The following is a 27,434-nucleotide window of genomic DNA, read 5'->3' as shown; positions in this document are numbered from 1 at the left end:
GGGCCTCGGTTCCCACTAGCACTCAGAGAGGGCCAAACTCAGTTCCCTGCCCCCTGCATCTGCCCATGACCTAACTAAGAACATAGCAACCAACCACAGGCTGAGCAGGGTCAGGTGGCTTGGGCAAGGCCAGTTCCCTGGTTGCCTGCCACCTAGCTTCCAGAGTGACAGCTCATCACTTTGGCCACATTATCCTAATTAGAAAGACCCTGAGAGCCGGACGATGGTGGCACACGCCTTTAATCCCAGCACTCGGGAGGCAGAGGCAGGCGGATCTCTGTGAGTTCGAGACCAGCCTGGTCTACAGAGCTAGTTCCAGGACAGGCTCCAAAGCCACAGAGAAACCCTGTCTCGAAAAACCAAAAAAAAAAAAAAGAAAGAAAGAAAGACCCTGAGAGGAGTCACACAGGGTGTGGACATGAGCTGCAAGGGGCATCAACATATCGGTGAAGCCAGCCCACCTTACTCTAGGACTTGGGGCAGATCACATCTCTCTAGTTTGCTCATTAATGAGAGACTGCTTCTCCCCTCTATTGAAAAGAATGGTTGAGAGAACCCAGGGAAGGGCCTGGTCCAGCACCTTGCTCACAGTTATATCTGCCTCTTCCGTGATGGGAGATGAGACTCACCTAAAATCAGGACCTGGAGAGCCTAGGTCTCACAGGGAGGGTTGAGGAGTTGGTGTTGGAGTCAGGGCTCCCAGGTATCACGAGTCTCCACAGAGGGCTCCTGTTGTCACCATTCCAGCCCTTGTAGTCCCAGCGTGTGCTCTAAGACGCCCTGGAGTGGAAAGTGACGGAGGTCTGAGGGCCTTGCTAAGCATGGAGGAGGAGCTGCTCAGAGGTCCAGGGAGTGAGCAGGACAGCCACTCCGACTGTTCAGAGGAGCTGAGCAGTCCCTGGACTCAGACAGCTCAGGATCAGCTGGGTTGGTTCCATCTTGGTTCCAGAGTCTGGTGTATTAACCAGCAACCTCACCCCAGGTGACCAGTGTCTTTCCACTAAACTGGGTGTCTTTCTGTTCCCCCCACCAGACAATTTCAGGTACACATGTGACATCTGTGGGAAGAAATACAAATACTACAGCTGCTTCCAGGAGCACCGAGACCTTCACGCCGTGGATGGTGAGTCAGGCCCCTCACTCTTGGGAGTCTGTCCCCATATAGTACCAGACCCCTGAGGAGAGGGATCTCTGTTGCAAGATTCTGGGGAGGGATTGTCCCTGCGTTTCCATATTCTTTCTGTGGCTGATTCAAATGAGACTGCTGGAGCTTTTATAGGTCAACATGAGTCGAATGTTGAAAGTTTGTCATTTTATAATTTTATATTAAGTCTTTGCATGCTGTAATAAAATTAAACCAGTTTGTTGAGATGAATGATGTCCCCTGAGCACCTTAGATTATAGAGATGGAAGTTAGAGCAAGACATTCCTCTAAAGAGTCCTAAGACTCCTAAGAAGGGTGTTGTGGGTCCATAAAGGTTCCCTGTCTGGCCCCCCACCTCAGCCCCTGAACAGTGATATAACACCAGGTTGCCTCTGCCATGACCTCCCCTCACCTCCCTTTTCCCTCTCATCCCCATGAACTGCCTCTGCTGTCATATACATGCTGGGGATTTCTGAGCAGTAAGTGTCTGGGGTGGGCCCCTGCCCCCAGTGAGGAAGAGGAATGGGCCAGGGTGGAGACATGCCCTATCGTGGCCCTGCCTTCCTGTGTTTCCTCAAGGGCCAGGTCAGGCCTCCCCATGATGCTAGGCATGACCCGGAGTGGTAACTGTGGCCCGGGACTAACAGGGCTTCTGTTCGCTTTTTTCCTCCTGCGGCTGTCGCCTCCCGCCTGGGTACAGTGTTCAGTGTGGAAGGGGCTCCCGAGAATCGGGCAGGTAAGTCTTTGTGGCTGCCCATTTTCTCTGTCTCCAGCTGGGTTCCTATGTCCTGGGTGACCAGCATGCTAAGGTCATGTGTTCTCCCACAGACCCCTTTGACCAAGGTGTTGTGGCCACGGATGAGGTGAAGGAGGAGCCTCCGGAGCCTTTCCAGAAAATTGGACCAAGTATGCGGGACCCTGGGGCCAAGGGCTGGCGGGGCTGGGTGAGGGAGGCGGCCTGAGCCACTCTGCTGGAAAGCCTGTGCTCCAGCCTTGCAACTGTGCACCTGCCTGTTGGTTGGGCTAGGCAGGCTCAGATCAGCCTTCAGGGAACTGTAGACGTGTGGGGTCAAGAGCAGGGTAGTGAAGGTAGCCAGTCCACAGCCTTATCTCAGTCAGCTTGTTTATGGTTTCCCCCAGTCTGTTAGCCGCTTGTACTTCAGCCTCCCACAGTGGTGAGGAAAGTGCTCCCTGCGGACTTGGTAGATGTTAATGAGATCACAGACTGAGTATGCTGTAGCACTGTGCCTGGAACATACTAGGTGCTCAGAGGGTGATGACTAAAGCCATTCAAGAAACATCTTAGTGAACCAATCCAAGTAGGGCAGCCACCTGTAGACAGGGACATTTCTCCCATACAAACCCTAAGGACAGGAACCACGCTTGAACTTGTGTGTCTTTGGCAGACTTGTCTTAGATGATAGACATGGCCCTGCACTCAGGTAATTCAGTTCCCCCTTTGGATGGCCCTGTGGTAAAGGAGCCTGGGATTGGATGATGAACAGACCTCAGCATAAGATGGATAGGCACAGCACAGCACAGCACAGCACAGAGTAAGATGAGAAAGGATTTGGGGAAAACAAAACACAAGAGCAGAATGAAAAGTTTCATGTCAGTAATGACAGAATTGATCAGCACAAAACTGATTGGCACCATGAAGGACAGTGGTTAACAGAAGACGGTAAGAGATGTAAGAACAGGGAGCCAGCCCCAGGGGGGATGGTGTGACAGTGTGACACATAAAGACTATAAAGATCTGAGAGAAGAAACTTGTTGAGTGGGTGTGTGTCTGAAAGGCTTGTCATAGTGAGGCAGAGTCAGCGTAAGGAGATCCTACCCTCAGTAGGTCTTAGTGGCTCTAAAAGTGTAGGCAGGAAGAGGAAAATTGAGATAGCCACGTGTATAAAACAAGTTGAATCTACCCGAGTTCCAAGTAGACTTGGCGAGACTTCTCTGCAGCATTGGTTATCCGAAGAAAGTGGGTGTGTTTGGAAGGAAAGACGCTGGAAGAATTTTACACCACAGTACATTGGAATTGGCGTGCAAATAAAAATGAGGGGATTCAGAAAAAAAAAAAAAACTTTTTTGAAAGAATATATTCGGGGAACTGATTGATAGAGCATGTGTAGGCACTTGGGAGGCTTTAGGGTAAGAGGACTGCAAACTCTGAACAAGTAAGTTTAAACCATTGTGAATCTAATTATGGAAGTTGAGTGTGTGTTCACAATTAACCTAAATACAGAGGTGAGTTACCAGAAAGGACCAGGATTAGCTCAGTTGGTAGGTTAGGTACTTGCCTAACATGCACAAACCGTCCTGGGTGTGATCTCCAGTACCCCGTGAACCAAACATGGGAGTGCATGGCTCAGCCATCTTCAGCTACAATAGTGAGTTCAGGGCCAGCCTGAGCTGTGTGAGACCACCCTTTCCCAAAAATAATAAAAATTGCAAGAAAAGGAGGCGTGGATTGTTGAGTAATGCACTAAAGGGTCACAACGCTGTGCACAGCAAAGGCTGGCTTGCCCTACTCTGCTTAGAGTGGGGTCCCATACCAGCTGGATCAGCCGCCCCTTGAAGTTCATCTGAAATGTGAATTCTCTGACTCTAGGCCAGACCTGTGGCACCAGAATCTCTAGAGTAGAATCTGGTGGTTGATCTTTGCTGTGAGACTTTGAGGGGATTTTTACATGTACTAAATCTCAGAAAGGTCTGGAGAGAGACCTACTGATTAAAGGCTGCCCCCCCCCAGAGGACCCAGGTCTGACTCCCACCTCCCGCATCCAGCAGTTCATAGCATACAACTATAACCCTAGCTCCAGGGGCTTGGTACCCTCCTCCGGCTTCCATGGGCACCCGTGCACATGTGGCATACACAGAGACATGTAAATACAGTTTAATAAGCACCAGGTTAAGCACTCTTTTTCAGCACTAAAAGACTTTAAAATGCCATTTCTGCCCCTGTTAACAATTAAAGAAATATATCCTATATGTTTTCTAAAATAATAAGGAATATTGAAAAATAATGGAGCACAGGTGAAAGTGTAAAGGCAAAGAGCTCAGAAGGATAAACCAGAGTGTGAGGCATGAAAAACAGAAAACATAGAGTTTTGCATATCATAAGGAAATATCCTAGGATAGGACCCGAGTCTAAATACAGAATTTACTTACCTTTCATATATATGCATAGATAATCTCTAAGTAATTTCATTAAATATTTGTAATGACATATGTGACACAAAGATTTGAAGCGTGGGGTTTCTTTCTTGTGGCATCTTTCGGAGCATTTCAGGGTTGGGGATTAGGGATGTTCACCCTGTAAAACCGAATCAATCATCGCAATAAAAGCAAGTGGTATAATCTCTCCAGTGAGAAAACAGTAGCTGTCAAGTTCATTTGAAATAATCCCAGCACTAATGGTCTACGAACATTGCACCTAGTTCAGTCCTTATCCTTTCTCTTTGCTTCAGCGTGTCTTGGGGACTTCTCCCTACTTCCGTAAAGAGACGTACCCGTCATGGCTGTTTGAGACACTGTCTGTTTCCTCGAGTGTGCATACCATGGGTGCAGTTTGAAAGTCGTATGACGCTGTGAGCGTTCTGTTTCCCTTTCTACACAGCTCCCTGAAGGCAGGGACATGACAGTTTCTGCTCAGCCTCCACTGTAGTGCCATCTCTGCTTAATGTGAACGTAGGACCATTGGAGCATGCCATTAGACACATGCAAACAAGTAGAGATCATGGCCTGACAGATTGCTGGGAACTTCATAATATTAATATCAGACAAACTAATAAAATGGTTTAATTAAATGTTCGAGCAATGCTTCTTAAACTTTCCCATGCATTAGAATGTTCTTGTTAAAACATAAATTTATGGGCCATGCCCATAGAAGTTTTCTCTTAGCTGATCTTAGGCAAGTCCAGAGATGCTGGGTTTCTGTCAGGCTCCTGTGGTCCAGGAACCACTTAGGAGCAGTGTGTCAGGACTGCCTGTCATGTCACAGGATGACTTAGGACTCCATGTGTAGATGAGAATCACTTTGAATCCCATCTTCTTCCCTCTGCCTTCCTTTTGCTGGGACTGCCAGTGTTACCGCCACATTCAGTTTACCCAGCACTGGGAAGGGAACCTAGGATATCCTGCATGCTAGGTTTAAGCTATAGGTCAAAGAACTTGACCTATAGCTCCATTCCTAGCCCACTAGTAAAGATTCTGAGCCATAGCTTTCATACACCAAGCAATAATGTACCTAAATATCAAAGTAAATCGGAAAAGCAATGGAATGGGAGGGTTTAGCACAGCCTTTAGTCTTTGCTGGAGCAAGCAGACATGGTTATATAATATTGGAATAATATAATTAATACAGTTGATTTAACAACCTTGACAGGAACTAAAATGCATACCTTTCTGGCATTCCTGAGTCAGCTCCTAAAATTGTTTACCTACCCTAAATCCTAAAGCTTCCATCTTGAGAGAGGGAAGCAAAGTAGACTGAGAAGCCCTTGGAGGTAAAGCTGGCCTGTGATAGATGTGACATAATGTTGATATCACAGATCTACAACAATGTAGTGGTTTTAAAGGAAATTCACAAAAGGAAAGCAATAGTTCATTATACAAGAAAGTCAATTTCCTTAGAAATCAAGGAAACAGAAAATAAAACCTGTAGCGCAAGTGGACGGTTTCTCCCAGGTCAGATATGCAAACTAGAGAGGTGGTAGGGGTGTGGTGTGTGACTGGGGGATGGTACTGTGGCCCCTTCCCCACCTCAGAATCCCTAGAATCACAGGCAGTCTCCTGAGCAGTGAGCTTGATTTTGTGATCCTGTGAGAAACTAATGAGCAAATATGCAAAACCCCTGCAAAGATGTGGATTGCAGCATTATTTTAAGTGTGTGTGTGTGTGTGTGTGTGTGTGTGTGACTTGAAACAATCTGAATGTCCCTTGGTGGAGGGCAACTGGCTCAGCAAATTCCCAAGTCCCATGGGAGCCATGCAGCCGATAAAGGCAGTCCTGGAGATCAATACTTATTGATTGGGCAAGATGTCCACAAAGTATTGTCGATTGAATACACCAGGTTACAAAGAGGATATCGATCAGGGCTGGCTAATTCAAGCCAGACAAATGGTAGCAGCAGAGAAATGCCCTAGAGGAGGGTGATGGGAGTGTGGGGGCAGGGCAGGGCCAGGCAGCCGGTGATGCCCTGAGGGAAGGTGTTCCCTTTGGTGTAGGGATCATGCAAGATTGCACTTGCTCCTTTTAAAAACTTTGAGCTTGTATTTATTCCTAATTTAGCACTGTCCCAAAAGAACCATTTTACATCAGACGTCTTTAAAGGAGAATTTAGGCAGAACCTAGAGAGACAGAAAGATAAAAGTCTAGTGATGGACCAGCAAGATGGCTCAAGGGCTACAGTGCTCACCTCATATGCCTAAAGGTGGACTCAATCACAGAACCCGTGTTCTCTGACCTCTGCGTGTTCTCTGTAGCACACATGCACGCACATGTACATTAGAACATGCAATAATAAATACGTAAATAAATAAATATTTAGACCCAGTGAGAACTAAGAAGTGTGACCCCAGCCTTGGTGGGTGGTGACACTTGGGGACAAAGTCCTGGAGATAAGGGACTATGGTTGTGACCCTTGCAGTGGACAGGGCTTGCAGAAAGGCAGATGGAAAGGTTGGCTTTGCGGGGCAGCTGGGGTTCCCTTAATACCAGGGCTGCCACTCAGAGTTAACCCCCCAGCAATCCTCTAGGGTGGCCCTTCCGTCACCTTCCTTGTACAGTTAGAAGGATGGGGGCATGAAGTGGTTAGGGGCGGGAGAGTTGGCTCAGTTGGTAAAGTGCTTGCATGCAGGCGTGAGAACCTGAGTTCAGATCCCTAGGACTCGTGTTAAAAGCCAGGGGCAGCAGTGTGTACCTGTCATCCCAGACTGGGAAGGCAAAATGGGTGGATTCCTGGAGCACACTGGCCAGCCAGCTTCCCCAAATCAGTGAGCTCTGGGTCCAGCAAGAGACCTTGTCTCAAAGCAGTAAACAGCTTTGGAGAAAAATATCCAAAGTTGATACTGGGTCTCCATATGATATGATAACCCATGCACACATGTGTACATGCAACTGCCCCGCCTCCCTGCACCCCCACCACATAAAGAGCTCTAACTGTCAGAGGTTATGAGAGAGGCCACACTGGGATTTGAACCAGCCAGTGCAACTTTACAGTCCCAGCTGAGTCTGGCTCGTGGTCCAAGAATGAAGCAGAGTTGGAGGCTAAGAGATGCTGATGTTTTGTTGGGGGCGGGGCAAGCACCTGATCTCATACTTCCTTCTCCTCTGCAGAAACCGGCAATTACACGTGTGAGTTCTGTGGAAAGCAGTACAAGTACTACACGCCCTACCAAGAGCACGTGGCCTTACATGCCCCCATCAGTGAGTCCCTTCTCCAGCTGGGGGATGGGGAGGCCTGGAAAGGGGCAGGGGTTAGCCACTGACCAAGAATCTGGAGCTTTCCTGGGAAGGAGCCAGCAAGGTGAGCTTGGGTCTGGGTCTAGCCTCAGCCATGAGGGAGACTAGGAGGTAGGAGAGCCTAGAAAGCCTGCCCAGCATCAGAAACCAATTGGTGGAGCTCTTTCATGGTAGCTCAGAGGACTGCCTCTCATACTGGGCATCAGAAGTGGAGATTGCTTATCCAAACACTGCAGTGGGTCCTCTTCTCCAAACACCTGCACGTGTGAACTTCCTGGCTCTGCATCCGTCTCCATAGTGTCTGTCTTAGGATGTCGGACCAAGGTCTAGCCTACCTGACGGGAGGGCACCTGGGCAAGGCAGCCCTTATGCTATGATGGTAGAAAGCTAAGAAGGTGGAAGACGTACTAATGTATGAGGCTGAAAACCTGAAAACCAGCCTCAGGCATCGTGGGCTTCCTGGTGACTGTGACCCGTAGTCCCTTACTCCTCTGCTGATAAGATAGAAAGGGATTCCATTGGGTACTGCTGTTTCTCCACACTCTGGATGCCTGTCAGCCTACCTGGTGACTCCCGGGTGCCTTTCTGCAGATAGGAGTCAGAGGAAGGTCCATCCCTAAGTGTGTGAGCAGAGGGCCTCAGCCTTCCACCCTTTCCTGTATAGGTGGACATAGACGTTGTGATGAGGCGGGAACACATCACCTCTGGGATACTCAGATGGGGTGTGTAGGAGCCTCTGCTAATTTCCCTGTGTGGGCATCTCACTGCAGAACTGTTGGGACCACCCCCTTTCTGAGACTGGGAAAAGTTGGGGTACGGGATGAAAGATAACCTGTGGAGGTCACAACAGCATCTAAACCATTTCTGGGGGGTGGGTCCCAGACCTTCAGTAGCAGCATAGGCAGGTGGCTCCCCTGAGGGCATCTGAGTAGGGAGAGAGATGTCTAGTGCTTGAACAGAAGCTTCCCAAGGAACTCCTCCATGCTGGTGGAGCCATACAGCTGGGACATACTCCTCACTGGATGGCAGCTTCAATTCTATCTTTGCACTGGGTTGTGGTTCTTGGTCTGGCTCACTGTCTAGCTATTGTGTGACCCTTTGCCTGGTGAGTTTCTGAGATATTTCTTGAGATCTTTCTTTGCCAGAGTTTGGACTGACACCTGCAGCAGGTAGTGACTTTCAGGTAGTGTCTGCTGTGGCCCGGATGTACTCTATGTTACCAGACCATCTACCGTGGGCGCGGCTCTGTCCATTTGATCTCTTTTCCTAATGCTGGTGCCCAGGCATTGGGCTGTTTGTGGGTAGCTGCTGCCAGGTGCCAAAGAGGATGCTGCCCAGAATGTACTTAGAGAGGCCAAAGGCAGCTGGGCATCAGTGTGTGTGCTACTTCCTTTTCCTCCCAGAGCATGTTGATAAGGAGTGGACCCTGAACCCCAGGCAGCTGCAAGCTTATCTCCACCCTGAATCCCTTGGCATATGAGAGGAAGGGGCACCCCACTTAGCATCCTAACTTCGTCTCTGACATACAAGCACTTCCCTCCCAAAGGGCTTCCTGTATTGCTTCCTGATTTTCATTTGGTTTTTTTTTTTTTTTCTCTCCATTTTAGACTGTTTTTTTTTTTCTGCATCTCTTTGTTGGCTATGTTTCTCTGGTACTCATCGATGTTGTCTAGGATTTTAGAAACACCAATACGGCATGAGACTTGGTCTAGTTTCAGCAAAGGGTAACTTCTGCAAGGCTGGGCAGGAGCCGGTGTGTTGATGACTTCAGGATTGGGTCTGTGTAGGGGTGGTAGGAGTTGGGTGTGGAGGTGAGATTGGGTGGTGGCCGTGGTTGGACGTGTGTCCCTGGTTCTGATGAGAATCCAAAAGGCTGACGGCACAAGTTCTCCTGTCCCATGTGTGCACTTGTATCTACTTGTGATTTCAGTCACAAAGCATTTTTAAGACCCACGTGTGCCATAGTATCAGCTCCGCTTTGACTGCTGATGGATCCCCCACTGTGCAGAATCTGAGTCTGTTTGCTCGCATGCCTGCTCACTTGGGCCAGCTCCAGCGTTAGGCTGACATGAGTAGAATCCCTGTGAAAGGTTTGTGTGCTGTGTTCTTCAGCCTTACAGGTTGTTCCTTGAGGCTAAATACAAGAGGGGAGGTGGGGGGCTACCGCAGAATAGGTTTGTTTCTCTTTTTATTAGAACTGACAAGCCATTTTCCAAAATGCCCATAGCATTTCAGCCTCCCCAGGAACTCTGCTGGGAAGGTTTGGGACCCCTCCTGTCTCCCCCCCCCCCCCCCGTTGTTTGTCCCTTTTTCGTTGGCCGTAGATACTCTTTGTCTGTTTGAGTTGCTCCGCATCCTTCATCACTGGATAGTTTCTCCCAGCCTTTGGCAGACCTGGTGGTTTCCATGCAGCATCCGCTGATCAGTAGGTCATTTTCTTTCATGAAACATAGTTTATCATTCTTTTCTACAGTGCTTTCTGAATCCTTCCTCGGGGGTATCCTTGCCTACCTCATAATGGTGATGGTCTCGTCCTTGCTGTTAGCAATGTTTTAGATCATTTTAACGTCCACGTTTGGGGCTGCAGCTGAGTTGCATTAGCCCGTGACTGAGGTGAGGTAGGAGGCTGGTCCTACTCTGTGTAGACCCCGGGTTGTCGGACAGCCTTTGTTGAACTTACCTTTTCTTGTTCGGTGGTTTGGTGCCCTTGCTGGAACCAGCTGAATGCCCAAGGGATGTCTTTCTTTTCCATGATTCATTGTTCTACTTTTCTCCGTGCACCAGTGCTCTCGTTTATTGCACCTCTTCTCAGGTCTTCCGCTTTATCCTTCTGTTGTAAAGAAGATAGGCTCATCTAAGAACTTTATATTTTCACATGCATGTTAGAGGCTTGCCAGTTTCTACCGAAATAATAATGATGAGAAAGGAGAAGGCAAGTGGGGCAGAAAGAAGGTCAGTTAAGTTTTGAGGGGGTTACACTGAGTCTGTGGAACAGTTTGAGGAGCACAGGCATTGCAGTGGTGTTGGGGCTTCAGGCAGTCCTGGCCACGGTGTAACCCTCCAAGGGTCTGGGGCTTCTTTAGTTCTCTCAGCTTGCGTGTGCTCTTCGGTCTTAACACCTGTTTCATTAGGTTTCTTGTGTCTTGTGATGCTGCTGTAATTCTTAAACTTGAATTTCCCAGTTGTTCCTGCTGCTTCAAGGGAGTAGTAGAATTTTGCCTTCTGGATTTTATCCTGCAGGTTCACTGAATTTGCTTGTTGGTCCTTGTAGATTCCTTCTTTTGTATTTTTTGCTCATGGTAAAATGATTTGCTAATAGAAGCAACCCCCCTCCTGGTCTGTCTTCTTTTTGTGCTCATCACAGTCTTGTTTTAGGGTGTGTTGTACGGTGTTGAATGGAAGAACTGAGAGGGCGCGCCTGCCTGTGCCCTCACAGGGCTCAGTTGCTGGCTGCTGAGTGTCATCATTTTCAGCAGCACCACTGTGCCGGTTGCAGCAGCTTCCTGGAGTGGCCCTCGGCAGCTCAGGCTGCCTTTCCCTCAGTTCACTGGAAGTTGGGCTTACAAATTAGGGTTGTGTGGCATTTTCCTTCTGTTGAGATGAATGTGGATTCTTAACGTTTCTGTTTTGTTTTTGTTTTGTTGTGTTGTGTTGTGTTTGTTTTTTGCTAGTGTAGTAAATGTGATGTCTTTTAATGAGTCATTGTGCCTATATTTTATTAAGGTTGAGAATATCAGAAAATGAATGTGATATGGGCTGAAGGAACTTGCAGTATTGGGATGTCTCTTCTATGCCAAAATTTCTGATTTAAAACAATGTATATTTAATGTACACAACTCAGATTACATATACACATTTGTGTACATGGATGCACACTCTGAAGATGCCATCACAGTGAGGTTAATGTATAGTTAATGTACACAACTCTGATCTACACATTTACACACATAGATGCACACAGAAGCGCCCCCCCAGCAAGGGCTTTGCAGAGGGATTTATTTTGGAGTACAGAGTCAAGGGAGTTTCGTCAGTTGCTTTGCTTTCCAGAGTGTGTTTTTTACTCACTTCTGTGTAAAATTTCTCGGGATTTTCCCTGACATTTAACCAGACTCCCCTAAGGGCAAGGAACTACAATCCTAAATTAGGAACGTGCCCATGATCAACCAGTGGGGTGTGACTAAGGGTTCTTAATCAAGAAAGTAAATATTTTCAGTGAGTCTCTAAGGCACTAAATAACATTGGTAAAATGTGGTGATCCCATAGAGAAGTTCCCACCATTTATAATGTAAAAGTGGTAAGCTTTTGTTTGGTCCATGAATGTACCAAAATTCAGATGATGAATGCTAATCCACCTGTGCCTTTCGTCATCCCTCATGTGCTGGTCCCATCCCCCACCAGTCACCAGTCCGCTTATGTTTTTGTGGATGAGATTTTATTTCCAGCTTACGTGGACTGTGACAGAATGTGCTCCATTACTGAGGTAGCCTGCCCTTCGGTAGTTCACTCTGAATGCAGCCACAAGTCCCTTAGGCCAGGCACAAGATGAGAAGTACATCATTAGGGTGTTTTGTTGTGCACCTCAGAAAGTGACACTTACACAAACCAATAGCCGTGGCTTTATTAAAGGGTGTGATATTATGTAATCCCCATATACTGGCTTTGTCGTTGACCGAAGCACTGAACAACAAATGGCAAGTAATATTCAACGGTCTGAATAAACATTATCCTTGGGTGAATATTTGGATCTCATGCAGACGAGCTGCCATCTTTATGGAATGGCTGCATCATCTGGTAGGTGTATGTTTAAGGACAGCTAGCGTTTAGGCTGGTGGACGGCTCAGGGATGGAGTACTGGACGTGCAAGCATGAGGAGCTGAGTCTGGTTCCCCTGCACCCACTTAGAAGCTGAGTAGTGGCAACGCCTGCCTGTGATCCCAGCACTAGGAGTGGAGAGAAGAGAGTACCAAGGCCTTACTGACCAGCCATTCTTGTGAAAACAGTGAGCTCTGACTCAGTGGCAGACCCTATCTCAGAAATATGTGGTGAGCTAACAAATCCATCTGAGGCTGACCTCTGGCCTCCATATATGCACACACAGGTGAGTGTGCTCACAACACACATGTACACAACACATACATAGCCAAAGATTAACCTCTGTTTTCCAAGGTAGTTAAAGCCACTTTAACTCCAGCTTCTGTTAACTTCCATGTTCTTTCTGTCACGTTCTTGTGTTTATTATATGTCAGAACAGAATTGTTTCACAGAAGCAGTTTCAAAGAAAATTCCTTTCTCTTCCATTTTCTGAAGAATTCATATAGAGTTGGAATTGCTTTTTATAAATATTTTTATAGAAATTCAACACTTACATTGCCAAACCTGGCATTTTCTTCATAGGAAACATTTAGAAAATAGATTCCCTTTCCATATATTAGTAAATTAATTATTTAAAATTTTTAATTAATTTTAATTTGATTCTATTATGGTCAAATACATATTGTGATTTTCAATCTTTGTAATTTATTGAGTTTTGTTTTATGATCTACCATCTAAATGGCTTCTCTTTGCTATATGTTCCTTGTTCACTTGACCAAAATTATTGATTAATTAATCATAGGTAAGTTTGTTATATGTTTTGTAGTGTCAGTTAAGTTAAGTTAGTTGATAATTTCCAAGTCTCTGTGACCTTTCCTGCCTTTAAAAAAGAAATTGGTTTACCTTATCAAGTACTAAAAAAATCAAAACCCTCAAAATCCTCACCTTCCAGTCTGGGTTTTTCCATTCTCTCTTTAAGATGTATTCATTTTTGGTTGCTTTGTTTGAATGTATCCTGTTAGATGCACACACTGTGTCAAATCTGTATTCCTCCCCTTTAGAATTTTTAAAGTTTTTGTTTTAAGCTTCAAAATAAAATGGAATGTATAAGCCAGGCATGATGGTGCATGACTTTGATTCCAGCTCTCAGGAGGCAAAGGCACAAGGTTCTCTGTGAGTGTCAGACCATCCAGGGCTACATAGAGAAACCTTATCTTGAAAAAAAAAAAGAATATACAATTCTTTGGTACAAAAAGTACAATAAATGAACTATTTCCCTTTAATTGAAAAGTTTAATCCATTTACATTTAATATAGATTATTGATGTGATTGGATTTCATTCAGTACTGTATATTTTTCTGTTTGTTCATATCATTCATTTTCACTCTGACTTTTTTTTGCATGGTTCAGTACTAATCAAGTGTTTTTAAGTTTATTCTATTAATATTCTGCTATTAGTTCTTTTTCATTTTGTGGTTTATAGTATACATCTTTGGTGTATTAGAGTCTATCACGAATTTAGGTCCTAACCACTGAGTCATCTTTCCAACCTTCTGACCTTTCTAAGTACTAACCCATGATACTAGTTCTTAGTAATCTGATTTTTGTTGAGATTCATCTTCTTTGACCAAGAGATTTTTTATTTTTCTTCCCTGATTTTTTTCCTCTCCTTGGACTTTAATTGCATGTGTGTTAGATTTCTGATGGTGCTAACCGTCAGTCTGTGTTTACTTTTTCAGCCTTATTATCCCCCTGTGCTTCAGCTTCCCCTGCTTTCAAAGACATTAATGTTTTCTTCTACAATATCTAATCTCTGCAAATTCTTTTTTATAGCTTTCCTGTTCTCAGTCAGGGTATTCTTTAAACCTTTGGGTACATTTATAATAGTGGCTTTAAGGCCTTTGTCTCATAATTCCATTATCATATTTCTTTCTTTGTTTCTTCTGATTGGTTTTCCTTTTGATCTTTAACTACATTTTCCTGGTCCCCCTCAAAAGTAATTGCTTTCTGTTGCTCATTGTAGATGGTATGTTCTGGACTTGACTGGGCTGTGTTTTCTTCCTTGGTTTTGTTCTGGTAGGCAACTAATTTCCTTACAGATCAACTTAATGCTTCAGAGTCTTGTTTTTAAACTAGGTTAGAGCAGCAGGAGCAGCTCTTACTCAGCAGTGCGGTAGCTCTTCCAGGCCGTGGCTTTTCTGTGACTCTGCTGACATCACCAGGCCTTCAGCTCTCTGGCAGGTGGGGCCCCAAAGACCGCCTAATCTTGTGTGACTTTTGTATGACCTCTGAGTCCTCATTCACGTCACACACACACACACACACACACACACACACACACACCTCCCTCTCTCACATCCACATAAATGCACACACTTGTCTGTTTTCCCTGTGCAGAGACTCAGCCTACACAAAGGATTCGGAATTCAACTGAAGCCTTTGAAGAAGCCCACTGCACATTTCTGCAGTTCTTCCTTGGCTCAAATGTCTGTTCTTTGCTAATCTGCCCTGTGGTGTCCAGCCTCATCAGAAACCCTGGCCTTGATCTCTGTCCTTCTGGTTCAGGTTCAGTGAGTGGGCATGCCCTCTGGGCCCTGCTCTGTTCTCTGAGCTTAACTGTCTCCAGGAGAGATTTTGGAATGAGCTGGGACTCACCAAGTCTCATCCTTGCATCACACCACCTACTGGTGAGGTCTGCTGGGGAGGTCTGTGTTTTTCTAGCTTCCTCAGAAACTCCAGCCCTGTTCCAGTCAGTGCATCGTGGCCAAAAATTTTCTCTGGGACAAAACCCCATGGAGGTTTCCTCTGTCCCCACCTCCATGGTAGAGCAGATGGTTCCTTTGCTGAATTCACCTCTGCTTCCTAGCGTCTAGAGACAGCCCATGCCTCTCTAGTCTCTTACTTTAATTTTTTTTCCTGCTTTGGTTAATTTTTCAGCTTCCTACAGGAGACAATTTGCACCCTCTCATTGTTTAGGTGTGTTATGTATAAAAATATCTTGTGTTTCTTATAGTAGAAAGTAGCCAATCTGCCTGAGGTGCTCATTCCTAGTACAAGGCCAGGCAGCAGCCTGATGGTGTTCTCTGTGAGGTCAGCATATGGAGTAGACTGTTGGGGAATGTGAGTTGAGAACCTGCTGGGATCCATCCATGCTGAGGAGCATCCCACTGGGTGAGCCTGACCTCTGTGACCCAGTCTGCTCTAGGCTTTGAGGCAGTGGGAGGATAAGGATAGCCTCTTGTTGAGCTTTCTGACTTCAGCATTCCAAGTTTCCCTCTTCTGACCGTTCAGTACATTCATTCATGGATGGCATGACTCTTCTTGATCGCCCCCTGTGGTTTGTTCGGGCAATGCATGAAGATAGGGGGACAAACTGAACCACTCAGGCTTTGAGAGAGCAGTCATCAAAGATCACAGCAAATGCCGTTGATGACAGTCACTGCCTGGACAGGAGGAGGTGATGAGATGGTCAGGCAGGGCTCCCTAGGCAGGTGCTGCTCAGGCCGCACATAGGGCCAGGCAGGGCCACTATAAAACAATCCCCAGAAGTGGTTCTGCTGCTACAGAGACAGGTCTGTCAGGAAAACACGTGACCAGGCAGTTCATGGACTCTCCCTGTCCTTGTACCCAGGGCTCGGGATATGTGGGCTAGTGTCTCCTGGTGCGTGGAGGAGATATATGATATTGATAAGCCTTGAACTCCTGACTGGCTTCAGATCCTGTGTCATCCAGCACCTTCCTGCTGGGCGCCCCTAAGGAACTCACTGGAGCTCCTTGTCTTGCATTCCCTGAGTAAGCAGGAGCAGCAGGAGCAGTTTCCATATGGGGACTAGTTACTTTAGGGTGTCTCCCTGGCTTCTAGATGTCTCAATAATCCCTAGGGTGCTGCCCACTCAGAGAGGTAGGAACAGGAAACTGTGTGCCCCTTATAGTACAGAGCCCAGGGCTGCTGAGACCAGAAGTCATGGAGCTAGGCTTCCACCGGGAACTGGCTTCTCCAGCCTCAGTATAGGCCTGAGCGAGAGCCCCAAGCCGTGGCTCTAAACTGTTCCTCCCATAGGGAGACAGTGGAGTAGTCAGAGGTGGGCTGGGGAGGCAGCATCGGGTTATTCTGTGATAACACTGAAGAGGGGGAACTGTCAGATAAGCCGTCCTGTTTGACTCAAGTAGGAAAGAAAGAGCGGGAAGGGAGAGAAGGAAAACACGGAGGTACCTTTGCCATGAGAGCTCTCTGGGCTTTCCTCAGCCTGAGGCCCCCCGGGATCTCCTCAGCTAGGCTGGAGCTGCTAGAGCTGCGACTGAATGGTGCCCCTCCCCTGGCACAGTCAGCCCTGCCACAGGCAAGCATCTCTGCATGAAAGAGCCATGGTTTGCGTGGGCCCGGATTCCTTGGACCTTGACTTCTGCATCAGTGCTGGAACGGCTGGAAGTTGGGCTCAAGGTCCTTCATCTCAGCCTGTGATGTGGTAGCTTGAGTCTTGGACTCCCAGGATGGGCACTGTCCTGAGAGCAGGGTTCTAACAAGGCCCCACCACCCTCACAGAGCCCGAAAGACAAATTGGCTGAGAACAGTGACACCCAGGCCCTGTGCACAGGTAGCACCTTCAGGATGATGCTCATTCCTGTGGGTTCTAGGACCCCCTGCCCCTCTCTGCCTGTCTGCTTGGTCCCCTTCTTTCCATTAGAGGATATAGCTGTAGACCTTACACAGTCTCAGGAAACAGGCCTTGTTTGCTGCTCTTCTGAGTGGGTCAGGTTAGGGACAGGTTCGGGGAACCCAAGACTGCCTGAGAATCCATCCATTCTCATAACCTAGCTCTGTAGAGGGCCCGGTCAGAGAGAGTTCCCACACCTCACAGGGGACAGGCATACCTCTGTTGGCAGTGACAGGTCCCGAGTTTTCTAAGAATAGCAGTCCCCAGACCCTGTCCCTTCCCTACTCCAGCACGGAACCCAGCACATACTGCCTGTCTGTTTTTCATCGCCACTGATGGGCCAGACTCCCTCTTGGAGGAAAAGGGCCGGGAAAATGTACTCGTGCCTGGGGGATAGTCCAGATGCCCTGATGTGGGCACGCAGAAATTGCACAGAGGTGTTGGTGACTAACAGGTAGCTCTGAGCATGCACTGAAGGTCAGGCTTTAGGGAAGATTCCGATTTTCAAAGGTTCTCGGCCCAGGTAGGAGCCTGAGCCCTTGCTCTCTGTAGAATGAGGCAGACTTGTAGATATGTCAGATTGGGCATTCCAGGGCAGCCTGCTAGTCCAGCCACTTGAAAGAAGGCTCGGGAGGCCCTGGAGGACTAAAAGTATGATCCTCTCAGGTACCGCCCCCGGGTGGGAGCCTCCAGAAGATCCAGACACGGGTTCTGAGTGTTCCCATCCAGAGGTCACCTCATCTCCACGCTTCGTGGCTGCGAAGACCCAGACGAACCAGTCGGGGAAAAAAGCTCCAGCCTCCGTGGTCCGATGCACCACCCTCTTACACCGTACCCCTCCAGCTACCCAAACTCAAACGTTTCGAACTCCAAACTCGGGATCTCCAGCAAGCAAGGCAACTGCAGGTATGGATGGCCTCCATTACCCATGCCTCCCTGACTCCCTGCCTACCGCCTATCTAAGCTGTTCCCCTGCAGGAACAACACTGGAAGTTCCATCAATCTTTGGTACAGATTGGGACCCGTGGCCTCTGGCTACCAGTGACCTGGTAGACCAAGTTCTGGACCTCAATTGGAGGGTTAAACAACAAAATTCACAACATTTAAAAGTAATTTGATACATTTTCCCCAAATCATAGCCTGAAGGGTTCTGTTTTATTTGGCCTTTATGAAGTTTAAAAGCTTCTTATTAAAGATAAATTGGTAGTGTTTGACCGTGAGAAGAGTCTCTGTAGAGCCCTGGGGTGCTGACTGTGCTGAGACACCTGCTCAGGCTCTGAGGCCATGGTCCTGCAGGGCAGTGGTTGATGCTTCCTTCTCAGTTTCACGATTCCTACCACTCCCTGCCACCCCCCTGCCGCAGTGGCCCCATAGCAGGTATCATTTACCTTGGTAATTATGCCATTGTCTGTGACCATCCAACCCCATTCTCTGGACCCCTTGGCATGAGCTTGCTTTTTCACCTTCTGGAAAACGCGCTCAAGCTGCTTCACTACAGATATGCTCTCCACCAAGTACGGCGGCTGACAGGAGCTCTGTCACCCTGGCTCCCCACTCCCTAGAGTTCCCCCATGAAACCCTCCCAGAGATAGAGGTCCAGCAGGAAACCAGAGGATTCCAGCCAGCTCCAGAATTTTCCAGCCCTATGCAAAAAGGAACCCTGTCTCCAGAAGGTGACCGAGCAGCAAAATCCCCAGAGATTGTTTCCTCCAGAATATAAGACCTACTGTGTCCTGGGTACCAGTTGCCAGGCACCCTGGGTCTCAGACTTGCATGAGGAAAGTCTTGGACCACATACCCAGATGATGATGCTGTGCTTTTTGGAGGCTATGGGCCTTTTGGTTGCCTTCAGGAGGCCAAAGCTAAGCACACAGAGAATGGTGGCACCGAGAGGGCAGATAAATGAGCCCTGGCATCATCTGGTGACTGGTTACCTGGCTGGGAATTAGTGCTGCTTGCCTTTCTTCTGATTAACAAGCTAATTTGGGCCAAACTGTGGTCGTATGTTTAATGTGCTTGTATCTCCCAAAAGGAGGGGAGTCAGGCAACCTTGAAGTGTGGAATTTTTAAGTACCATGTTGTGACAATTGTGTTTTTGACTACAGTCGAGAGGACCAAAAGTTCAAGCCCTGCTTGGGCTACAGAGTGGGTTCAAGGCCAGACTGGGCAACTTAGTTAGACCCTGTCTTAAATTAAGAGGAGGGTTGGGGGTCTAGCTCAGTGGTAGAGTGACTGGGGGGGGGGCCTTGTCGGGGTCAGTCCTCAGCATTAAAAGCCCCCTGGAGAGACTGGCTGTTGTGGGCCCTTAATCAGATGGCACATCATGCCTTCTGCCTTTGCTTGAGCTTTGTAGCTGAGTTTTTTTTTTTTCGTTTTTTTTTAATTTTTTTTTATTATTAAAAATTTCCTCCTCCTCCCCGCCTCCCATTTACCTCCTCTTTCCCCCTCCACTCCCCCTCCCTCTCATACCCAAAGAGCAGTAAGGGTTCCCTGCCCTGTGGGAAGTCCAATTTCATTCCCCCTCCATCCAGGTCTAGGAAGGTGAGCATCCAAACAGGCTAGCCTCCCCACCCCCCCAAAGCCAGTATGTTTAGTAGAATCAAAATCCAGTGCCATTGTCTTTGGCTTCTCAGCAGTCCTCATTGTCCACCACGTTCAGGGAGTCCGGTTTTATCCCGTGATTTTTCAGTCCCAGTCCAGCTGGCTTTGGTGAGCTCCCATTAGATCAGCCCCACCATCTCAGTGGGTAGGTGCACCCCTCACGGTCCTGACTTCCTTGCTCATGTTCTGCCTCCTTCTGCTCCTCATTTGGGCCTTGGGAGCTCAGTCCGGTGCTCCAGTGTGGGGCTCTATCTCTATCTCCATCCATTGCCAGGTGAAGGTTCTATGGTGATAATGCAAGATATTCATCAGTATGGCTATAGGATCTGGCCTTTTCCGGCTCCCTCTCCTCAGCTGCCCAAGGAAGTTGTAGCTGAGTTTTTAAAGTCCCTCAGCTTGCACTGAGAATTGTTCAGGAACTTCGTGGCATTTGGCACTCATTGAATGCTGCGATCTTCAGGCAAGTGTCCAGCAAGCCATGGGCACACCAGCAAAGTCCAAGGGCTGCAGGTTGGGAGCAAGAGATGGCAGGGGCTATTAAATGGTGCAAAGTAGAGACACTAGAGTATGGCTGTTTGTGTGCATATTATACCTGAAATACCGCACACTGGTTTCCAACCAGATGCCCTTGCACCAGGAAATTCAAACAATGGGGACTCAGTACAGGAGCTGGTGACCTGAGTTGCACTAAGTCGTACCCATGTGCTAGTCCGAACAAGGATCTGCCTACCTGCCTGCCCTCCTGTGAACACAGGCAACGGTAGAGAAGGGGATCCCTTCCTTCCTAGAAGGGAAGCGCCTGCCTCCAGTTGAGCCTCACATACTATCTTAGTGGACAGGAGCCTGCTAACTGCAGTTTGTCTGTTCAGTGGGCAGTACCGCACAGCCTCATGGATTTGCGAGGATTAAAGACCATGATGGCAAAACTCAGACCCAGTGCCAGGTATAGAGTGGGTGCTCAAGAGTGAGCACTCCTCCACTCCGTAGCTAGAGAGTGATTGGGCTATTTGGAGACAACCCATGCTATTACACATGCTGGACACAGAAGGAGCATGTTCCTAGTGCCAGCAGCCTCTACAGGCTATGGGAGACCCTGAAGTGACAGTAAAAGAACTTAGCAGGCCCGTAGGAGCTGCATCTGGCTGCCTTTGCACCCATCACTCAGAGCCCTGACACCCAGCACTTTGCTGGGAAGGATGGACCGGTGAATGGTGTTCCCAGAAACACTACTTGGAAGGAAATTACAGGACCCAGTCTTTAGAATCCCAGTATTTTGCAGGATGCATTAATTAATGCTCAGTGAGTCACCTTCTGGTTAGTTTCTCTGAGCCTGTGGTGGCCTCGTCCAAGCTGTTTAAAGGGTTCGGGCTGATTGAGTATCTCAAGTTGACTTTGCTGAGACCCACATCTCCTGGATCAGCCATGCCCTCTAGAGCCTGGAGCACTGTGGAAAGGCTGGGTTATCTTCTGCAGGTGGGGCTGTAACTGTAGAGTTCTGCTTGCTGGAGCCCGTCTCTGCATTATGGGGTTTCCAGAGAGAGAGCCTGAGTCACAGTGAGCTCTCAGAAAGCTGTTAGACACGGCTCACGGGGAACAGGGAGTTCCAACCCTCCTCACCTGGTCTCTGGCCTTTTCCTTTCTGCTTGTTGTGCGTCTGTCTGTCCCAAGACATCCTTTATGCTTTGCGATACTCACTGGGCCAGAGCTGCCTCCAGATAATGGGCTGTCGTCCTTCATCCTCTTCTGTGGGGGCTGTAGCAGCAGAATCTTCCAGGGTTAACACAGTTCATTTAAATGATTTGGCCTTACACATATGACCCTGACCTGTTTGCTGTCTGCTATTGGCTGCGTTTCATTGGTGTGTCCTTAAGCAGGTCACTTATTCCCCCTCTGACCCTGTACCTCCCAGACACTACCCAGAGATGCTCTTGGGAACCAGGTGGCTCAGGGATCTGCAGGGTTCTTGTTCTCCCAGCCCCAGGAGCCCTCTGCCCACTCTGACAGACAAGCTGATCCCTCCTCTGCCGTTCTCATCCCCCCACCCAGCAGAAAGCACCTTCAGTCGGCGAGTAGAAGGCAAAACACAGAACCACTTTGAAGAGACCAACAGCAGCTCACAGAATTCCAGCGGTGAGTGTACCTGTGATGTGCCATCATATATGACTATGGAGTCTTCTGGTGCATGGTGGGAGGGGAACTGAGCAGTGGAATCAGAGACGATGGAGCCTGTGGAGAGCAGAAGACCTTTGTGTCCGTGGATGCTCTTCTGAGGCTGAACTTTGACCGTTTGTCCCTTGTCCTTAATCCCAAACTCAGGCATCAGTTCAGCCAGCCCAGATGGATAGCCCTGAGAAAGCCAATCGCTAAGTTAAAAGTAACGCCGTCACATGTTTCTTTTCAGGAGATGCAAATGGGGTACAGTAGAAAACGGCTTACAGGAGCCAGAGGTCCCAGGTTCTGGACCCATGCTGGACCTGGTTCCACAGAACAGATAGATGCTCTTCTAGCCCCTGCAGTGCTATGGCTTTGCATGAGCGCGCCTGATAGTGTTTGCTGCCACCTAGTGGCTACCTCGTTCTGGAGTCTAGCGGTACCTCAAAGCCTGCAGAACAGAGAGCTTTGGACTCCAGGGTTTACCCGTGGCTGGAATGTGGCTGAGTGAGTGCCCCCGTGCCAGCACGGCCTGACGTACACAGGCAATGGCATGCATCTTAGCCACCATGGGCTTCAGCAAAGAGCACAGACATTAGGTGGAGGCTTCTGCCTAGTAATAGAAGCAGCCTCTCTGGATCCACTGCCTCCAGTGAGTGCTCCCGATGAGCCCTGATTCCTCCTTGGCAGTGAGTGCTTGGGGATCACAAACTGCCCCAGAGCACACAGGCAGAGAGGAGGGTGCACTGCTTTGAGGCTTGTCTGCTTTGTTTTGCTTTAGTGTAAACCAAGCAATCGGCACAAGTTCCAATGCAGAGGTGTCACTGTGACCCTTCGAGCCCCTCTAAGGGGTTAGTCTAGGAGGGATGGCATGACCCGTGCAAGGCCACAGAGGATTGAGTGGCAGCCTGGAATTAGAACCAGGTTTTTCTGGCAGGTCTCGCAGCCAGGCCCTGTTGCACCCCTCGTACCTCTCCTGACACCAAGGCTGATGTTTGTTTGGGAACAGCACTGCTGTAGGTGGTGGCGGTGGCAGTGGCTGCTGCTGCTGCTGCTGCTGCTGCTGCTGCTGCTGCTGCTGCTGCTGCTGCTGCTGCTGCTGCTGCTGCTGCTGCTGCTGCTGGCAGCCACTGTTTATTGAGCACTTACGACGTGGCTGGCATGTGTTCAGAGCTTTGTGTGTTGTATCTGTTTCACCCATACCACAATCCTGTGGGGATCGTGTTCCCTTTATCCCCACTTTCTGGATGAGGAAACTGAGGCTCAGGATAACTCCATGGTAGCCCCAGGTTCCCCAGACTATAGGTAGAGCCAGGACCCCCTACTCTGCCTGCACTTCACTTTTTCTGCCTGTTACGTTGGAGGCTTGCCAGCCTCACCCTCTGGCACTGCCAGCAAACACCGTCCAGGGCTACTCAGGTGCTTTTGTACCAAGCACTCCCAATCTACTGTCAGACGCTGGGGACAGTTTCCAACAGTCTGTCACCAAGTGTATGGCCACTTATGGACACCGTACCTGTGTCCCACGGCCTCACTGTCAGAGCACCCTAGAGAAATGGCCCTACCAGCACCATGTGGTACCTCCCTTCTCTGATGAATGCAGCCTCTCACCCACCTTCCCACAGCTTTCATGCCTACCCAGAGTACCCCCTGGCTCAGCCCCAGGACTGATGAAAACCTTAGCTAAATTGTTTCTCTTTTGCAGAAACTGCAAGTCCCCTGATTTCCAATCCTTTCCCTCTCCTGCAGAGTAAGTGATGATCCTGCTGGGAGGGCTAGAGAGGGCAAGGCAGCTCAGGGAATGAACACTGCCTGTCGCACGGAGATGTAGATGGGCTTTGGGCCATCCTCCAGGGAACCAGCAATAGCCTGGGGAGGCTGCAGAGGGCTCAGGAAGGTGGAGAGGTGTGCACAGGTTGTCAGAATCCTGAGCACACAGGAGGGAGAACATGTTTACCCATTCCTGGATCTCCAGAAGCCTCAGGACTTCTCTTCCAAGCTACCTTCCTCCCTCTTGCTTTACACGTGTACCTAATAGTGTTTTGTTTCCTCCTTCCTCCCTCTTTGCCAGGTACTGGTGTGAGCCCTGGATACGCAGAGCTGATGGCGCAGGTGCAGCTTGTCCCCCTCAGCCCAGCCTCCTCTTCCTCTCCAGTCCTACCCCGCTGCTGCTGCACTTCCTCCATCTCTCTCTCTCTCTTACACTCCCATTGTGCATTCCTGTGTTGATTCGCGCATCTGCTCACTCCTTCTGTCCATAGCAGTGACCCCTGTGTGGTGCCACGGGCAGGGGGCGAGCTGTGGACCACAAGGGGCACAGTGTGTTTCCTGAGAGCTCCCGGTGCCTGGATGTTGTCCTTTTCTGTGCGCTCAGAACAGTGCCTGGCATGAAGTAAGCACTTGATAAGAAGCCCATTGCTCGAACAGCCTGTCTCTGCCAGTCTTCCCTTCTCTGTGTTTCTGCCTCTCCACAGTGTTTCCCTCTCCAGGCTAGAGACAGGCCCGTGGACAGGTTGGGCCCTGGGCCCCAAGTATGCATCTGGGTCCCCCACCTTCAAAGCTGCCTGCAGCCCAGTATCAGGGTACCTGGGTAGGAGCGACCTGTCACATGTCACCTGTCTTCCCCAGAACCCTACACATGTGGTGCCTGCGGTATCCAGTTTCAGTTCTACAGCAACCTGCTGGAACACATGCAGTCCCATGCAGGTAAGGCCAAGAAGACCCAAACATACAAACGGAAGTGATGAGCAGAGCCCGCTCAGAGTACACACCCCTCCCCATCTCACCCCTAACTCAACACACACATAATGCTGTCACTTCCTGGGCACCCACCCTCTGAGCTCCCAGCCAGTGACTAGTCTAAGCTCTGGGATCTCAGCTCCGGCTCAGGATGGGCTGGACGTGGGGGTGGAAGAAGGGCTTCCTAGAGGTTGCAGGCCAGGAAACGAGACCTGGAAATGGGCGTTTTCAACAGGAGCAGAGGCTGGGGTAGAGAAGCCAGCAGTTGGGTCTTCCCCGGGCAGTCCTGTGTACTGACCATTCTGCCTCTCCAAAGCTCAGTGGAGCTCCTGGAGGAGTTAGCTGGGAGGTATTGAGGCTGTTGCAGGCTTTTAGGCCTGAGATGCTGACTGCTCCACCTCGCAGGCACAGGCTTCTGCTGTCAACCCTCTGAGCCTGTCCTCACTCTTGCACTGCACAGCACAGGCATTGGGCTTCCCAGCCTGGACCTGCAGACGTCAGTTACAGTGGCACCAGCTTCTGGTCTAATCTGTGCTTAGTCGGAGAATGTGTCAGTAGGGAGAGTCCCTAGTCCCAAGTATTTCCACAAACAGGTTACTCTGTCTCCACACAGCCATTGCAAGAAGCCTGGCTGGGGACCTTCATGTGGGTAATCAGGGGTCCAGGTCCCTTCCCTCTCATGGCCCTGTATTCCCCTGGGTACTCAGGGGCTTTCTTCTCTGTAGGTGTGGAGGGAGGCAAGGGGATACACACACAACACATTTCCTACATGCTCAGTTCCTGTGGGTGGGCAGTTAGGAATATGACCAGCCTGAATCTGTGCAGAAGGGTGCCCCGAACCTCTGTCCAGGAACAGCCCAACTCTTGCAAAAGGAACCATCTGGGCAAAGAGGCAGCCATCACCTGTCCCTCAGACAGTTCTTCTCGGGGCAGTAGAAACAGCATGTGAAGTGGAGTGGCAGTGTGTACCTACATTCTCTGCCCACCTGAGACAGGAGAATCACAAACTCAAGGCCATGTTGGGTAACATGGCAAGGCCTTGTTTCAAAAAAAAAAAAAAAATCAAGAAACGAAAAGAAATATTATATGAAATGTAGGTGAGCCATGATGGGGCTGAGTAGTTGGCACTGCTGGTGTTGTCAGTTGCTGTTACTGTTTGTGTCCCTGAGGTTTACAAAGCCTCCAGATTAGACCTGACTAGTACACAGCTTTACAAATTGTCTTAGTCGCTGTTCTATTGCTTTAAACAGACACCATGACCATGGCAACTCTTATAAAAGAAAGCATTTAACTGGGGTAGCTGACACTTCAGAGGTTTAGTCCATTATCATCATAGTGGGAAAATGGCGGCACTCAGGCAGACATGGCGCTAGAGAAGTAGCTGAGAGTTCTTTATCTGGATCCATGGGTACCAACCAGGAAGACAGACCTACTGGCCCTAACTTTGGCTTTTGAAACTCCAAAGCCCACCCCCAGTGACACATTTCCTCCCATAAGGCCCCACCCCAACAAGGTCACACTTCCTAATCCTTCTCAAATAGTGCCACTCCCTGATGACCAAAAATTCAAATATGTAAGCCTGTGGGGACCATTCTTATTCAAACCACCACATTCCACTCCCTGGCCCCCATAGGCTCAGAGCCACACCCTAAGGCACACATGCATTTAGCCCAACTTCAAAAGTCCCCATAGTCTATCACAGTCTCAACATGAACATCCAAAGTTGTAAAATTCGTGACATTCTCTTAATTGTAAACCTCTCTAAAACCAAAATCAAAAAGCAGATGACATGCTTCCAGCATGCAATGGCACAGAATATACATCACCATTCCAAAAGCGGGAAAGGGAGCATGGTGAGGAAACACCACACCAAAGCAAGACCAAAGGTCAGCTGGGCAAACTGCACATTCCTTATCTTCATGTCTGATGTCAAAGTGCCCTTCAGATCTCCAACTTCTTCTAGCTTTGCTGACTGCAACACATTTGTTCTTTATTGGGCCAGTTCCACACCCAGTCTGCAGCTCTTCTTGGCAGGATCTCATGGCTCTGGCATCTCCACCATCTTGGGTCTCCAACACAATCCATGATACCTTTGCAGTTTCACACAAGGGCCTCTCTAGGCGTCCACTCAGGGACACCCCTGCCACATGTCTGGCCTCAGCAACTCTTCTTAACAACGAGGAAAGTTTTTTAGGGAGACACCATAATCCCTTTCTTCTATCATTTACTCAAAAGCCAGAACCATGTGACCAAAGCTGCCGAGTTCTGCTGCTTGCTAGGGCTGGAGCATGGGCCCCTTGTTCAGGTGCATCTGCACCAGCTTTCTGTTGCCGATTCTTCCTTCACTGTTGAATCTTTTCTTTAATTCCTTCTCACAAGTTGGAAGCTTAGCTGGGTGGGGTCTTGCCTTGAGGTCACTACTCCCTTTATTTCATTTAGCTTCAAGCTTTAAAATTTTTTATGTCCTTGAGCACAGGACTTAGCTGTGTTACATTTCCTGGTGCTCCTCTTCTCCTCAAATCTGTTCAATCTGTATTTTTTCCTTTCTCAGCTTGCTCCTTTTCACAATAGATCTGCATAAGACTGACCATGAATAACCAACTATGTGACACATTTATTGAAAAATCTCTTTTGCCAGCACCAGTAATCCAAAACTCTTCAATTTGGATTCAAGCAGATTTTTCAGACCAGGACAAAAAGTAGCCACATTCTTTGCCAAAGTATCACAAAAATGATCTCTAGGCCCTTTCCTAATATTCTTCCCCCTCTGAAACTTCCTGAGCCAAGCCCCCAGTCCAGCTCACCCTCAGCACCGTCTTCCATGCTCCTACTAATATAGTCCATCAAGCCCCACTTAAAGCATTCACCTG

At 48.7% G+C, this 27,434-nt stretch overlaps 1 protein-coding gene across 4 annotated transcripts in view; it reads left to right on the top strand.

Annotated features, from left to right (window-relative positions):
* Positions 1–27,434, top strand: part of Znf618 (zinc finger protein 618) — a 55,673-nt gene that overhangs the window by 19,095 nt on the left and 9,144 nt on the right. For 2 of the 4 annotated variants that reach the window (XM_038334576.1, XM_038334574.1), the window contains 7 exons: positions 1,034–1,123; positions 1,845–1,880; positions 1,973–2,050; positions 7,481–7,570; positions 17,740–17,979; positions 21,724–21,804; positions 24,454–24,531. In XM_038334576.1, coding sequence (XP_038190504.1) covers positions 1,034–1,123; positions 1,845–1,880; positions 1,973–2,050; positions 7,481–7,570; positions 17,740–17,979; positions 21,724–21,804; positions 24,454–24,531 — 693 coding nt within the window. Of the gene's footprint in view, positions 1–1,033; positions 1,124–1,844; positions 1,881–1,972; positions 2,051–7,480; positions 7,571–17,739; positions 17,980–21,720; positions 21,805–24,453; positions 24,532–27,434 lie in introns of all 4 variants that reach the window. The other 2 variants (XM_038334577.1, XM_038334575.1) reach the window with 1 other exon arrangement.

The sequence above is a fragment of the Arvicola amphibius genome, chromosome 6 (assembly GCF_903992535.2).
Source record: "Arvicola amphibius chromosome 6, mArvAmp1.2, whole genome shotgun sequence".
NCBI lineage: Eukaryota > Metazoa > Chordata > Mammalia > Rodentia > Cricetidae > Arvicola > Arvicola amphibius.
Note: the sequence above shows the minus strand (reverse complement) of the source record. Positions and strands in the feature narration are given on the sequence as shown.